This window comes from Lonchura striata, chromosome 2 (assembly GCF_050655825.1).
Source record: "Lonchura striata isolate lonStrDom1 chromosome 2, ASM5065582v1, whole genome shotgun sequence".
Lineage (NCBI taxonomy): Eukaryota > Metazoa > Chordata > Aves > Passeriformes > Estrildidae > Lonchura > Lonchura striata.
Genome location: NC_140704.1, coordinates 34504400 through 34521467, shown reverse-complemented (window position 1 = coordinate 34521467; position 17068 = coordinate 34504400). Strand labels below are relative to the sequence as shown.

The 17068-nt window shown below is 37.6% G+C and overlaps 1 protein-coding gene across 10 annotated transcripts in view; it reads right to left on the bottom strand.

Annotated features, from left to right (window-relative positions):
- CREB5 (cAMP responsive element binding protein 5) overlaps window positions 1-17068 on the bottom strand; it is a 256957-nt gene that overhangs the window by 199190 nt on the left and 40699 nt on the right. For 6 of the 10 annotated variants that reach the window (XR_014951836.1, XR_002466113.4, XM_021538182.4 and 3 more), the window contains 3 exons: window positions 14559-14630; window positions 11298-11391; window positions 2761-2882 (listed from right to left, as the gene is read on the bottom strand). The exons of 1 other annotated variant lie outside the window; for it this stretch is intronic. Coding sequence is in view for 6 of the 9 variants with exons in the window: in XM_085568538.1 (XP_085424664.1) it covers window positions 2761-2882; window positions 11298-11391; window positions 14559-14630 (288 nt within the window). In the remaining 3 variants the exon portion in view is untranslated. The remainder of the gene's footprint in view (window positions 1-2760; window positions 2883-11297; window positions 11392-14558; window positions 14631-17068) is intronic. 3 more of the 10 variants (XM_021538183.4, XM_077787353.2, XM_085568567.1) reach the window with 2 other exon arrangements.

The following is a 17068-nucleotide window of genomic DNA, read 5'->3' as shown; positions in this document are numbered from 1 at the left end:
TTGCTGATCTGTAGCATCCCTTGCATTTAGGGAGCAGGTCTTTCTCAAGGAGAGACTTCCAGCTAATATAGGATGGTATAAACAGCAGACAAGCCAAAACCAACAGACAAACTCAATTCCATTTATAGCTTTATTTTTCTCACTGCAGGTTCTGGATGTCATCATCATCATTATTGTTCCTTGAATCCCCTCAGTCCCCAAGCAAAGGCTAATCCACATACATCCATAGTTGGTCCTTGACAGATGATCTTAGAACCATAAGGCATGCCAAGTATGGGAGGAATAAAGAGACACTTCTTCCACTTTAACACATGAGCAACTGTGGCAGAAGGATGTCAAGTCATTTATTCCCGGATAAGAAGCTGGGATACTAATGTAAGTGCTTTCCACTCAATAGTACCTTTACAAAAAAAGGCACACATGGTGTTCCTAAACCCATGCACTCAGAGCTTCACTAATTTGGGAAGTCACCAGTCTGCATAACCAGCTTCATCACAACAAATTCTCATGGATTATCCATGGACACTCACCCAGAAGACTTAAAAAAAATTTAAAAATAAGAAAGAAAGAAAAAAAGAAAAAAATGCAGCTACTTGAACTTTATCCTCTGACTTTTCAAAGTATGACTCTCAAGGAGCAAAAAAAGTCAATGAGAAATGAAAGTGTTTTTCTGTTACAAGATTTCAGTGTCAAGCTGTGTGCTAAGCCACAGTGATATACTAAAATAAACAAAACTGTTTCTTTCAGAGTCCAGAGAAATTAATATGACCAAAAATATTTTTGGAAGACTTTACTGTGCAGTGAGTAAGATTTCCATGCAGTTAACCTTAGTCTCCATGTGTTGGTAGGTCCATTAGGCCAACACTACATCACACTCATATTCCAGGGATAGGCTGTTAGAAGCATTTCCTTAGGGACAGCTGCAGCTCAAGGAGTCTCCTTCTGTCTTGGCCTTTGTCTCTTGCATTTGTGCAAAGCCCTACTGGGGCCTGCTTCAGATTCCTATCTGACAGTCAGTCAGTAATGTAAGAATGAACATACAGCAGACTAATTGGAAACACTGAGCAAATGTTACAGGTTAGCCAGCTAGTGACTTAAGCCTCTTTTTTTTTTTTTTTTTGTTCCTTTTTTTCCTTTTTTCACCCTGTGGGGTTTTTTGTTTGTTTGTTTGTTTTTGTTTGTGTTTTTTGGTGGATTTTTTTTTGTTGGTTGGGTTTTTTGGGGGTTTTTTTGGGTGTTTTTTAAAATTTCCCACCCCCATGATGACTTATTTGCTCCCTAGAGATCAACAATGGCAGCTGCAGGGGTTGGTAGGAGGGCAGAATAAGACTTCCAGAGACTGCTAAACAGCTGGAATTATCAGGTAACTTGATGCCCTTGTCTAGGTTTTAATCAGATTTTACAACTATCCCTTGCAAACTGAAATCTCTCTGCAACATCAAGCACTGCAGTCTGGGGCTAACTGCACTCAGGTCTACCTCAGTAGATTTCTCCTGTTCTCTTACTCCTGCAAAATGAACATCAGGCACAGAGAACAACTTAGAAATCCTGTAAGGGACAAAGAAGTAGGAGTGTACAGAAAAGTTCTCACTGATTCTAACTAAGACTCTCCTCAGCCTAAACCAAAAGTTTTTTAACAAGTCTAAAATTAGACACATTTATCTCAATACATGACTCTTTTCTAACATTTGTCCAATACACAAAGCTGTGAGGGTCAGTCTGTGCTATTTTCCCAATACTTGACCAAAACCTGAACTCTCTCACATTTGGACACTCTTATTCCTTGCTCAGCATACCATGACACAACCTCTGATCTCCTCTATCTGTCCCAGTCTCGTTCCTTATGAACCACAAATAAATCATACCTAGACTCACTTCCTTGTAAGCCACAACCAAGCTGCTCCTGGACTCCCTTCTCTTCCTACAAGCCTCCTCTCCTGTTCTGCACCTCAGCAGGCAGCTTTACCTCTTTTCTTGCTGGCTTCTCTAGTGCATTAAGCTCTTTTACCATTCTTTGAAAATTTTAACAGCACTTTAGTATCCCTGAAAACACTCTTAACTATCTTTGGGTACAGAAGTACACTTATATACAAGGTGGCTTATATAATTCAACCTAAAGTTCAGAATACTGACAGAGTAGCTTTAGAATAAACTAAAAGAATACTAATTGCAAATGAGATATGTTATCTACTAGGTGTTTCAAGCCAAAGTTTCCTGGCTCAACTTGAATGCTTTATGAGAAATACAGAAACCAAATAAATCTGGTATTGATGATTAATAAATCCAAGGGCCCATTGCATTGTGGAGGAATTTAAAAAAAAAAAATAAAAGGAAAAAAATTTTGCTCTTAAGTAAATGCCCCTTCATAAGCCAAATTTCCCTGCAATGTATTTGAGCCAGTTTGCAATCCTCACTTCAAAGATTATATAATTTTCCCAAGCCTGTCCCTCAAGAGGTGTGTAGTTTGTGTTATAGTTTACTTAAAAGAAGAGACTTGTAATCAAACCCTGGCAAACACAGTTACAATTTTTTATATCATTTAATACTGGGATTTTTTTGTTGGTTTGGGGTTTTTATTTCTGTCAACTGCATCAATAGTTTTAAAAAACATGTCACAATTTATAGTGCCACCTAGTTTCTAACCAAAAGGTTACTACTAGCTAGTAGAGTTCAATCTGCTTTCACACAGGTTAAAGGATACTTCCTTTACCATTTCAGGGAATCAAAAGGGGAGGAAAGGCTTAGTGTGCTCGCACCCACCCTTTTGTTGTTCTCTTCTTCTTGTGCCTTCCTGAACTCGTGCTCCAGGGAGCAGTCGATGTCGTTGAAGAGCCCGACTTCCTCACAGTTCTTCAGAAAGCGTGTTGGCGTGGGAGTCTGATCTGGGAACAAGATGAGAAATGATCATTGGTGCTCAGTATTAAAAAAAGAGTGAGACAATTAAATAGTCTTCCAGGCAAAGAGAGGTTCTAACCAAACTCTCACTGCTGGCAGCCAGTGCTTGCCATCAATGTCCAAAACCAGGCAGCAGTCATCAATCTCCTCAACCTGTGCAAATGGTCATTAGAACTCCTATAAACCTCCAAAAATAGGCTCATGCAGAACAACACACAGTGCATCTCATAATGCACATTTAGACCACAGCACATGTGTTAACTTCTGCGGATACACACTAGTTAATGTATTCAAGTGCTCAAACACCATCTCAAACATACACATACTTAGCAAAAAAAGGTAGCCATGGCAAGAAGTTTTGCTTCCAACACAATTTTTGAAGGAAGAATTAAACAACATTTAGAAAAGCTATGAAAAGTGAAATTCTGGCCGTGAAGAAGCACCCTTTTGTGTTTTATACCTGAATGTGTTGATAATATATACAAAACTATTACATTTGGAGTAAAACAAAATTCATTGCCTTCATCTCCAGGATTTTTCTGCCCTCTCAGAATTAATACAAGAAGGGCAGTATTCTCTTTAATGACACAGGCAGGAGGAAAATTGCAAGGTTTTCTGACAATTTTTCAAAAACCTGCAAGACAGACAAGCAAAATTACCATGCAGGCTGTAGTTTCAGTGATTTCAGTTTCTTTCTTCAGGAAATGAAAAATCAAGCCCAAGTTTGGGAACCAAAGACTCCCTAAATCACAGGTCTGAGGCACTTCTATTCATTCTGAGTCTAGTTCTTAATTATTCTACCTTGGCTCCTTCTTTCCAAGGCTCTGTCCCAGCTTGAGATGCTTTGTTTGTGATTTTACAAAAATATTGGACTCATTTTGTTAAAAAATAATCTTCAGCATAGTCCTTGACTACTACCTATTGTTTGTATGTCATTCTTTAAAGAATGAAAACTCCATTATATTGAACCCTGTTGCCCATATCAGGTCAATTTTGACCTCAGAAAAAAGCTTCCCACTTCAACAAAGAAAAAAATCCTTTCTTGCACCTAGCTAAGCTGGGTCAAGTTCTAATATTACCCTCTTACAGCAAACAGTTACCTAACACCATGAATTTTACATGATCAGGATAGAAATGCACATCAGCCCCTAATTAAGCAGTACAAAAGCAAGGTACACAAAAGAAAATGCAGTTTTCACTTAGAAAGTAAGGAAGAGGATCAGCCTCCTTCATTATAAAATCAGGAGAAGTCAATTTCCACCTGTATCAAGCAAGGTCTTCCAGATTTTACTTTCTCAGGTAATCCAAGGGCAAAGACACTCATTTGCATTTATATTTCTGATGGAACATCAGAATGCAAGTCCCTAATGTTAAAATTATTTTTTCATTTCTTTTGGCTTGAGCATCCCACTTATGATCTTTAAGGAAAAGGACTTCAACTATTTGGGAATGCACACTTATTTATCTATGAGCTTTCACAGCTAACTACTGTATTACCAGAGTGAGAAACAAAACTTTCTAAGACTCCTGCAAGAAATCAACATAAGGAGATGAGTCAACAAGGTGCTGGCATCAATGAGACCTGAGGACACTCAGGACTTTACAGGTCCATATCCTAAATAAGAAGTGCCAAACAAATCTCTAAAGTAACCTCAATAAATTCAGTAGATTTACACCAGGGTTGTTTTTGGCCCTTGGACTGGAGCTCGTACTGGAAATGAATGGCCCTAAAATGCAGGAGAAATAGATTTAATTTCCAAAAATGGATTAAATACTACTTTAATGAACAATACCATTGTTTTGTAGAAAATCAAAGACAATTGTTGCTAAGCCTTCCTGGACACAAAGGGCACATTAGTATTGGAATGTGAGGTAAACAGAAGAAATGTTTTATTGTTAGAAGTGATATATCCATATCAAATAAGCCAGGTATCAATTCCATGGCCAGAATTAGAAACTATGGTTTCATAAAGAAGTAGATGCCACTACTTTCACTAGAATGAAAAATTCTGGGTTTCTCCAGAGTTGCTTGGGCCCAGAATCAGCCAAAAGGAAAAAAAAAGTTATCCATTGAAGTAAATCTATTTTAACAGTAAAAAAAAAGCAAGCCAGAGCAAGAATGTGATTTCAAATTCAGAAGGGCCTCAATGGCTTCCTTTCTCTGCTCATGCTGAAGATCTGTCTTCTGCACCACAAGATAAGCAGTGGTGTTGCCTACAGTTGAACTTTCAATTAACTATTTTAATATGTCAAAAGATCAAAACTGATAATGACACTGTTTACACCACCTATATATCGAGATGGTGATCTTATTTTATTACCTCAGTCTCCCCATACTGCTACTGCAGTTCCTATGTTCCAGAAATCAGACTGGCAGGAATTCAAATCAAGATTTTTGTTAAGACAGACAGCCCCTCTTTTATCCCAAGTGAGGAAGGAGCACCACCAACCAGCCAGCCTAAGCTTCATCCACAGACCTCCTGGAAGTCAGCTCAGCCAGATGTAAAACTAGAATTGCCTTCGTAGTTCTAATACTTCAGCCCTCAACATTCACAGAAACCAAAGGCCACAAAATCTCTGTCTGAGAGCAGAACTGATAAAGGTCCAGACTTTATAATGTTGAGACTTTGTGTAGTAAAGGAGTTACACTGCACTTACACTGCACTCACTGGTCCCAGGATTTCAAGGCTATCAAATCTAATGAGCTTGATTTGCTCCTGAGCAACCAACTATTTTGCCTCTGCTAAACACCAGTTCTCTTTTAGGATGTGGGCAAAATAGTAGAAGAAATCACTCTCAACAACACAGAAATTCTTTTACCTAGATTAGGCTAGCCTTTGTGATTTAACTGGGAGGAGTATCACAAAGAAGACCCTAGCATAAGCTACAAAATCAGGTCTCCAAGAATTAATAAAATATTCCTAATTCTCAGCACTTAAAAATGCATTAATAGTTCCAACAGCTTGTGCCTGACCTCACTGTTCCCTGTTGGTACAAACAAAGCTTTTGTTGCTATCACCAGCACCCACAACTATTGCAGATTCACTGAGAACAGGGCTCTGATTTGTTGCACTTCAGCAACTGGATGAGCCAGACCCATCTGGACCAAAACTCAGACAGAGCCAGCACCACTCTCAGCACTCCGGCTGAGGACACATGTTATGTAGCAAGCTGTTCTGCAGGCACACTGCTACTCACACAGCCCAGCACTCTAATTAATTAGTCACAAACTGTATTTTGTATTGGCAGCTTGGGATATAGGATTATCTAGGTTAACCCAAGATACTGGTCAGCTATCCCAACCCAGACCCATCATTCCACGTGCAAAAATCTTTCCATCTTCAATTAGTTCCACCCTTTAGAACTAGTTTACTGTCCTTTGAGGCATCTACCTCTAGGCATCTGTCCCTTCACAGGTAAACTTGTCATCTGATAATTACTTAGGATTTTTTTTCTACCTCAACTTCATCACCAGCTTAAACACAGACTATGTCAAGCTTCAGACTAGGCAATGAAAATATTGTTCAGCCTATTATTCAGGGGAATAATCAGCCTCTCTGATGACACAGTCATAACCAGAAAGGCTGCAAGAAACTTTAAATTAGCCTCAAGAAAGTAAATGGACAATAAAGAAACCCCAGAGCAAGCTCAAATGACCTCACCTGTGCAGATCCCAAGTTAACCTACTGTATCATACAGGAAGGGATTTCAGATACCCTCAGCAATCACATTCAGACCAGAATTTTGCATACTGTGTATGTTTTGGTTGCTGACTTTTGAAAACCTGTCCTCAGCGTCTGAAGTGATACCTGATTTTTCTGATTCATAAAAAATATATATGTTGTAAGGCAACATATAACTGAAATCTTCAATAAATTCAAAAGGTTCCATTATGTACTCACAATATTTGGCAATGCATAGCAATGCAATGTTGTTGTTTGTTTGGGGGTGCGGGGACTGAAATAATATTATCAGAAAGGACACTCAGTCTCAATACATTATTTTCAAAACAATAGCTCAGGAAATAAAATATTAGCTTGCTATACAGAAACTTACTTGATTCATCCAGAATGTGTTTTTTAAAGTTACCTTGAATTCCTTCATCCCTCAAAAACACAAAAGGAAACTTTAAAGCATGCTACAAGTTAAAAAAAAAAAAAAAACAAAACTGGAGAACCAAAGGACGCTTATTTGAAAAAGACTTTCATTTTGATTAAAAAAAAATAAATTCTGATTTGGTAAAAGATATCTAACAGCACAGCTCAAAAGTGTGTAACTTGATTCTTCATTTTTCTTTCCAAAAAAAAAATTGTTTAGTCTGATGTGCAATAATAATAGACATTTGGCTTGTTCAGCTGTGGGCTCTGTTGAAGTTATACACTTACCCTTGTTGTACTTTCATACAATGATAACAAAGTCAGAGTAATGGGGCTAGCACAGAAATTTGCAGGGCTACCCATCAAGCAGCTACAGAAGAATGTCCTGAGAAGTTCAGAAAGGCTTCAGAAAGATTTCACAGGTTTCAACCCAAGTGCACTGAGGAGCTCAACATCATAATACAAAATAATAGGTGATGAAACTGCTCCCACCCAGATGAGGGCTACCAAGAACTTTACTGTCTAAATATATACCCTTTAAAGTATTGGTTGGCCTTCCCTGGAGGGGTACACATACTGGGTACAAATAATTTTTAAAGACTTCTTGTCGCTCTGAAACTGACCCGTAAATGTAAGAAAATGTTTCATTTTATTTTTGATAAAGCAAGGGATACAGAAGCAAACAATAAAGCAAACTACAGAATGAGTCCTCATACCAAATCATTTTGCATACCTCAAAATTCATGCCTAGATAAACCTCTCTGTGTAAACTACAAGGAGGAAAAAATTAAGGCAACCAAGAGTGATGTAAATTACCTCACTGGCACAGGCATTGCTTGGGAAAAGGAATACCTTTGTACTACCTTTATTACAGGCAGCTTCTTCCATCTAGAGAAAACTGTTTCTACCTCCACAGTGGGCTTTATCACCAAAACTCTAGAGGATTTAGTTTCATTAAATAGAATGAGGAAGGAAAAAAGGTTTCTATGTAGATAATCCCCAGCTCCCAAAGTTCAGTTCCGCAGGGCTTTTATTATTTCCCTGGAGGAAGCAATCTATTCTACAGACATTTATATTTTGGTGTTTAAACACAAAAGCTTTGTCACACAACACAATGTAGAGTTTCAAAGCAATGCAAACACTGTTCACTCTGCACAACAGCAAAGAGCTGATATCTATTTCAGTCAATTTAACTATAAAGTTGCCTGCAATGCTTACTAGCATGCAAAACTTACATAAGCTATCCTGTGTTATCTCAAACAGCTCTTTTGTAGCTGGAAAGATGGAAATGTAAAATATCAATGACTCTCTATCCATATTCTTAACAAGACTTTCTAACAAAAAAAAAAATGCATACAACAAAGAGGTACAAATAACATTAATTTAAAAAGACAGAATTGTGTTGTCAAGTTGTGCAACAGAAGTATCACTTGCATTTTAATGCAAAGCTTCTAGTGGTTTTTCCTTCCATTCATACAGTCAGAGAACAGAAAGCTGTTTGGTGCACATGGGTATCTGGAATTTCTGAATTGGTTCAAGGGATGGGTTCACCAGATTTAATATAACTTGTTCTTCTTAAGCCAGCATGAAAAAAAAATGGTAGAAAACGTAGTGAAGCTAGTTGATAACTCAGAAGGTCCTGGAAATATATACCTGATAAACCAGCACAGCACCAATTGTTGCAATCAGGTCATGCACCATTGTTTATTAGATAGTGACCCCACCTAAATGAAAACATATAACTTCACATATAACATAACTTTATCTCTCCCTTAAAAGCATATATTTCAGACCCAAACATAGATTTCACACAAAAAATAAGTTTCTTCTTCCTGTCATATTTTGCTTTGTTTCTAAGATGTCTTGTACAAAACCAACAGTTTCATTGCCTACTTCCAGGAACAGTTTATAGAAAACATGTTTAATCTGTTAAATATTACTGATATTATAGTGAATCCTGACTGCAGATTAAGTTACCTCTGTAAATAGAGTAAATAATTCTAATGTCTACCTGAAAGCATACAGTGTGCTACTTTTCATGGCTAATTGTTAATAATAATGTTAATATACAACAAATTAAAAGACAGTATACAACATACTGGAAAAAGAATGAGAAAGTCTGACTTCTAGGCAGCTTAGGAGAAAGAGGGGAGAAAAAAACTAACAGTGCACCTGGCTTATTACAGGGCAATTGCTGCTGCAATTCTTTGAACATACTGATGACAGGAACAATTTTTTTAAAAAGTCACATAAGCAAAAATGCAAAAAACAAGGAAGACATGAAGACAAATGTCTAAGAGAAAAATCTCTCTTTTTCCCATATATCATTAATTTTTCATTCTGAAATCTAAGAATAAAACATCTTAAACTTTAAGGTATTTAGATTTCCCCAGGGTTTCAGTGGGTAATGAAACAACTATTTTTCAATGTCTTCCTGCAGAAAGCAGATGATCTATGATGCTTCCTGAGTAAGAGCTGCAGAATGCCAAACAAATTCAGCAAACAAACACAAAAAGAGGAATCAATACACCAGCAGAACCAATTTCAGAACCAATTTGCCAGGGCATGACAGTCAGGAACATTGGCCACAGTCTTTGGGAACGCATGTGGCTTTTTATTCTTTCACTACTACAGAGGATCATCATAAACAAACCCCAAAGGATACATCCCTTAGAAGCAATCTCAGAGTCTTTCTGGCCAGAAAATTCCACATTAGTATGTACTGTTTAAAGTGCAGGTTTAGTGGGCCCAGTACCAGTGGTAGGGCTGGAAGACAGACATTCTTTTTGCTTAGGAATGCAACTCATTGGAAGGAGCAGGATGGCTAAATTATAGAAGTTACCAAACACAAATGGACATACTCTGCTCAGGGGATTCCTGATGACAGAATAGATTCCTTAGAAACTGCACTTGAACAAAAGCCTTGCCAAACAGAAAGCCAGCATTTTAACAAAAGCCATCACTTGCACAGGGTGAATGTGCCCACAGCACAGATGTCCTAGAGCAATTTCACTGCCAAAGGGCACAGCCAAATGCAAGAGCAGCTTTTCCTCATTTGTGCTTGCAAACACAGGATTCTGTGGGCATAGCTGGCACTGAGGCACTTTACAAGACCTAGTCTTCAAAATGCTGTGTACTGTTTCTTTGTAAACTTAGTCCACTATGGCATTTTAAAATGGAAAGCAAAATAAATTCTATTTGGGAAAAAGGCTGTCTAACTTTTCATTGGTGCCCAAAGTCCCCTCCCCTCCCACAAAAAAAAAAGGATAAAAAACCAAAAAAATCCCAAACCAAACCTTAGTATTTGCAACCCATTGTTACTTCATTATGATTTTCATAAATATGGAAACAGTTTAACCAGAAAATAGTTAGTCTGCTGGAGTCCCTTTAATGAATATACATTTGCATCTGAAATGGCACAATTTACCTTGAAGAAGCCCGTTGCAAAAGACAAATATCAAATACTGCTGAACATCCACACACACATTTGCATCACAGGGGAGTTTTTTACCACTACTTTGAAACCTGAAAAAGTCTAGAGATACTATTCTAAATAGTCCATTACTATAACCCAAAGAATAAGCAATAGGAAAGGGAATAGGAGAGGACAGAAGTAAAAGGAAGGGCTAGCTTGACTTTACCCAACACTGTTGAAGGCCAGCAAGCCATTGATATGTGGTTACACAGACAGGAGCACAGAAAGTCTACAAAGGAAATATACTACTCAAGAAATTATAGAAATTATAGAAATTGTACCTAATAACAACCCCTGTTTATGAAGGGAGAGGCACAGAGAGAGATGTGGAAAGAGTCCTGGATATCACCCACTTGTTCACCTTTCTGCTTATGGCTATTTACAGTGGGCAGTTCCTGAGTCACCACACAATGGCTCATACAATGTGGCCAATTCCAGTTGCTGAAGTGAGTCTATCCAGTTTAAATGGCAATTCTTCCAGCAACAGCACAAATGCACTTCATTAACACTCTCACTGCTGGGCTCCCAAGTGACACACACTTAAGTGCCTGTATTTCACTGGAAATCAATGATAGAGCTGCCAGCATGCCTGAGGGTCAGTGATTTCTTTCCCTGTCATGGCAAACCTGTATGAAGACACAAGAATTGCAACTGTCTTTTTGTTCAAAGATATGCATTCTAGTTTAATCCACCTCTCCTTGTTATTTAATTGGAGTTGGGGCTTTTTAAAACCAATCCTGGAGTCATTTTGCCAGTAGCTTTCCAATAGGAGTCATGCTTTCAACATCATCTGAATAGTTATCTCGACTCTTGAATTCATGTCTTCTTACCTGATAACATATTATCTGTTTTTATTGAAGGAAACTTCAAAGTCATTTCATGTTTGTGCCTGTGAATCATCAGATGATCCTCTGTTGGAAAACGCTGTCAGGCAAACACAGAAAGAGAGAGAGGAAGAGAGAAAAAAAAGAAAAAAAGAAGATTTAATTCTCTAATAAACTTTTGGCATTGGACAGAATTTTAAAAATGAGAGACAGGAAGAAATTTATCCAGCTAGAAATGTGTCCAAATGGCACAGGAAACAGAATATTTGAAAATACAAGTGAGCATGAATAACAAATAGCTGTACTTGATTTAGAAACACATATGCTGCTGTGCTGTCTGGGATGAAAAACTGTAAGGTGTCATTCAACTGCTTGAAAACAATTACAAGTTTTAGATTCTAAGGGTCTCAGACACCCACTCCAGCTACCACAGCCTCACAAGTCACCACGTGCCTGAGCATCTGCGATAGCTGCTGTTCTGTATGCTCCTAGCCCACGGCAAATGCTAAGTAATGAGGCAAATCTTAAATCACTTTACTGGATTTTTCTGCTTTTGTGTCTTTCTGCAACATATATCTGATGAATAGCTATAAAAGTAACTAAATAAGCCAGCTTTTTTTCTATCCAAAAGTATTCAGGCAATACACATCTTTAATTTTGGAAATATCTGATACTTTGACTTGATTTGAAGTGTCAATTAAATGATGCACAGTTTTATAGCAACTAGTTATGATCCTTTATGATACTAAATCAAATTATTCTCCTTTGTCAAACAGAGAAGGTGGAGAGATGTTTTTTGTAAGAAACTAATCAGTGTGTTAAGTTTGTTTTAAAATCTGATTACAGACTTCTAGAAGAAATAACTTCTTTTGAACAAAACAAAGAAGATACAAGCTCAAGCACTTGCACATTTGGGCTCAAACAGCAGAATTGTTCTGGAAAGTTTCCTTCACCAAATGTGCATACACAGACCTTTGCTAATGAGATGGTTTCAACTGGGTTATTTCAGGACTATCAAAAGCCAAAAGTAGTATCACTGAGGCTTGAGGAAAAAAAAAATTAAAAGCAGCTCTTTAAATCAACAGGTACATAGGAGACAAAAAACAATGACAGCAACAGAGCTAAAGGGACTTAATACTTTCAACACAGTATACTCTTGGCTAAGTGACGTTGCTTCTGGCTATAACATAAATAATTGCCATATGTTACACCTTCTGAGTATCTCTCTAAACCCATAGACAAATCAGCACAAAAAATGGAATTGAATTCTCTGGGAGAAAAAAAAAAGAAAAAAATTAAAAAGAAAAAAATCCCAAAGACCTTTTTCTCACTGTGAAATTCTGGTTCACTGCTTACTCATCTGGAAGAAATGCAGCATTAGGAATTTATGTTAAGAACAAAGGGAATATCTCAGAAAGACTTTGCTCAATGAAATAGTGAAGGGAGGAAAAAAGACCCCATATTTATTTCACTTGAAAATGGATTTTCCTTCATGGATGCCATGCTCCCTCTTCATTATGAAGTCAGCCAGCTTAAACAGGGTGTGGGGCAACAGAGGAGAAACTGTTCCTCCAGCCCAGACTTCTCTGTCTTTTTTCTAGGTCTACTTTCTTCCTTGTGCAGAAGGTTGACTCTATCAGCCCTCAGCACACATCTGCATGGGACGAGAGAGAAGCCAGTCTCCAGCCAGCTTAGCTGGACAGCAACTCTGCATTATGCACTTATGTCAAGTCCTCATTTATTATAAACAGGGGTCATGTTGGGGAAGGGGAAGTTAAATGTTTTTTTAAATGGACATCACATCTACATTGTTCATCTTTCCAAATTTTAACAGCATGCAACCAAACTTGCTCTCTGAAAACCTAAAAGAGCTTGTCTGGATCAGCTTCTTCTCCACTGAGGAAACAAATTAAGAGTTGACATGAAAACACTCAAGTCCACTGATTTCAGTGGACTTTAGTTTCAAAAATGTAAATAAACATCAAGATTAAACTTAGATACTTTTATTCTACCTCTGTGACAGAATGATGAAAGTTTAACTCTGCATGTGGAAATCTAAAAGGACATATTCTCAGCCTGAGGGATAATCCAAAAAGATGCACTCTGCCTCCCATAGAAAAACTCCCTCTTTGTGAAACAGCAAAGCCACTCAGCTAGTTGATAACTAGACTGAAGGCTTCTGCCTCTCTTTATTTCAGCTCTTGGCAAAATCAACACCTACACTTCATTAACAGTCACCCATCCCTCTGCAAGAAGAACCTAAAGAATTGTCAATACCTCAGCCAGCTGAAAACTGCCAACATACAGTTGAAAAAGGGAAAGAAAGGTTCACTAATTAAGAGAGGAGGACTCTGGAAAATGGGTAAGCTGTATCACGTGACAGGGATGCACATGGGAAGCCTGTGGCAAAAGCCAAAAATACACCCTTGTCTGGAGATTTTACTCACAAGTTCTAGTTACCAAAACAAATTAGGGTCAGAAGTGAGACACATGGAACTTTCCTCATCACTGCATGTGGGGGAACTTCCCTCACCACTGCAAAATCCCTGAAAAAACCACACACACACCCCAGTTCAAATCTCAGCAGGTAAAGACTTTGTCACTTCAGGTTTTTTTTAAGCTCATTAAATATCTAATGTTACAGGTCAGGATTTACCCTTGGAGACATATAGCAGAACACCAGTCGACAGGAGAGGAATCCCAAATGCACATCCTGGGGCAAAAATTTATCTACAGGCTGTGTTTTCCACAGAAAATGTTTAGTAGGAAGGTGTCTTAAAGATAAAATAAATACATAAATAAATAAAAATCAGCTAATAAGATATCATTGTATTTAAGTATTTAAAACAGAAAAAAAATTCAAGGAGGGTTAGAGCCTCCCAATAGCAATACAGTATATTCATACATCTCAGCAGAAGACAAATAAATGTGTCCTGCCTAGTGTGTCCTCTCTTGATAGTCCCTACAGGAATCTGCAATACATATCTTGACACATTAGGCTTTGGGATGAGAAAAGGCACAGAAGCAGCTTGAGGACCACTTGTACCAACTCTCTTTTGACTGGCTGCTGTATTTGCTTGAAATATTGTGTAATAGTTTCTTGTGGGAAAGGAGAGAAATGAAGGGAAGCAGGTCTTAAAAAAAAAAACCACACAAAAAATCCCTCACACACATATTATTATTAGACATGTTAATATATAAGGAGGCATTATACAAGCCAGAGCTAGTGCTGAGGACTCAATTAATATCACTGCTGACTCCACTCACCTGTGAGCAGCCTGGGGCACTGCAGACAAAAGGCCTCTCCTGCTCCAAGTTCATCTTTGATTCCTCATAAATCTACATGTTAAAAGGGGAAGGGGGAAAGAAAGGGAACCTATGAATATATAAGTTCTAAACTTCATACATGCATGCAACATACAGAAATGTCAGTTTGTGCTTTTATTTCAAACTCTGCAAACAGATCAAAACAAAGTTTTCATACTCAAGAGTACTAATTTTGCTAATATTCAGCAAGCTCACTACAGTCTAAGTTCTTATTGCTCCTTCCTGAGCACCAATTTACTTTTAAGAAAGAAAGAAAGTTCGGCTTTCACAGCATAAATCTGCCTCAGAAAATAGCATATGTTCAGTGTTGTTATTAGATAAGACCGTGTCTTCTCAGAAATATCTTGAATTAAAGGTTTTTACCTTTCCTCCTTCAGTTCCTGCTGAACAACATTAAAACCAGACGTGTAGGTTACTTCTGAGAAAGAGCCCACTTTTTGAAGTTCTGCATCCATACTGTCTGATATTAATAACTTAAATACATTACATACATGTTCTCTCCATGCACACCAGGTAACAGTGCATCCCCATCCTTTAAAAGGTCAACTAGAGCCTCATGAGCTTCAGCAGTGAAGTTTTGTCTAAAACTGCACTTCCACATAGCAGTTCCAGTCCTGTAACCTTGAACTAAACCCCGGGGGAAAGCTCCCAAGTCTTAAATAAAGGCAAAGGATGAAACATTCGCCCTCAGAAAGAAGTTATGCACCTGATTTTGAGTCAATATTAGGGCAGTGTCCCTGAGGGGAAAAAAAAAAAAAAAAAGGTAGTAAAATTTTAGGGAGTAAAATAAGTAAGTCATTTATTTCAGAAATGTTTTCAGCCTGTTGGAACAACTGTTTTTACTAGCTAGAATGTAGTGTCTGACCCATCTTAAAGCAGATTACTTATGTTTAGACATTCCCTGAAATCCCTTAAAACTCAGCCTCACCACAGCCGCTTTTAGAAAAATATCTGAATGGTGTTTGGGTAATTTTTTCATGACCCAAGAGAAATATCTTGATGGAGAAGCAGAATTTGATTTCATAACTACGAAAATCTGCAGAGGGACAGGTGGTAAAATTGCTCAAACCCACTGAATTTTTTTCAAGCTACAGTTCATTTTTCCTATCATCAGAAGTATCTTTAGCATGCTTACAGCTGATAGTGTAATTCACCATTAACCAGTACATCAGCCAGACCCATACTTGCAACAATTATTTTCACTGGATGATGCCACTTTCTTTTTAATTAAACTTCATTCTGGTGGACAACATTAGCCTGCCAGTATATTTTCCTAATTGTGACATAAAAAAACTCCCCTCTGTATGACTCCACTGACTCCTAGCAGAATCTAGAAATTAAGGATTTCTACTTTAATTTGCCCTTCAACCTCCAAACGGACACTACTCCCAAAAGTTGATAATAAGCACCAACTGATCATGAGCATCTCTACCAACATCTGGCCTGAGACAAATGATAAAAAATACAATAAAGTGTCAAGAAAGGTCCTAACTCAGGCATAACTTATGTATCCACACAAGGCTAGAACTGAAATAACTAAAATTGTAGCTAATTTACTCCTTTAAGATTATTCATATCCTGTTTTGATTTAACTTACAGCTATGTTAAACTGAAATAGGATACTCATAATCAGAAATGAAAGAGTATATTCGTATACTAAAATAACTAAAGGTGTTAAATTACTTCTAATTTCAGTTATTTCAGTTCCAGACTGTGCATAGACAAGCTCTTCAGAGATGAAGCCATAAAAATATTCTGAATTACACTATCCTGTCGAAAGAAACAAGCATCAGAGAGATAACTGACTAGAAAAACAAACCCCTGCAAAAAAACAAAACCAAAACCTCCAGCTAAGTTAGATTTTTAAATCCACCTCTATATATGAGTTGTGACCCCAGGCATGTTGTCTTTCCTAAAGATAACTTTTTCCTTTACACAGAAAGAAAAGAAAAAAAAAAAAAAAAAAAAAAAACCACGAAGCTACTCATGGATAATGAAAGTCTTTATTTAATATCTCAATTGCTCCTGCAACTGAAGCACTGCCAAAGATTTCTGTTACCCCTTTTTCCCCTCCTCAGGGGACAGTGACAACAGCATTTTCAATAGCAAAACAACAGATGAGACTCAGTAAAAGAAAACAACACAGTTACAATTCTGGTCCCAAGTGTCCAAGTGAATTTCAAAACATTACCAGGAATTATTTGAAGTTTGATTTCTTATTGAGTATTGCAAGTCTAAGACTTCCCTCCCCACCCTGAGCTTGACCTTTACTCCTGAATCCAACAATGCATGCTCTTATAATAATTAATTTACACTCACGGTTATCTAGTAGATAAGCATGGACTAAGCACCAAAATAACATATTAGATGAGGACTAGAATCCTGAGTGCAGGGATCAGCTCCAGGAAATCGACTATAAGAAAACATGGATTTGTTTTTTACTCTCAGAA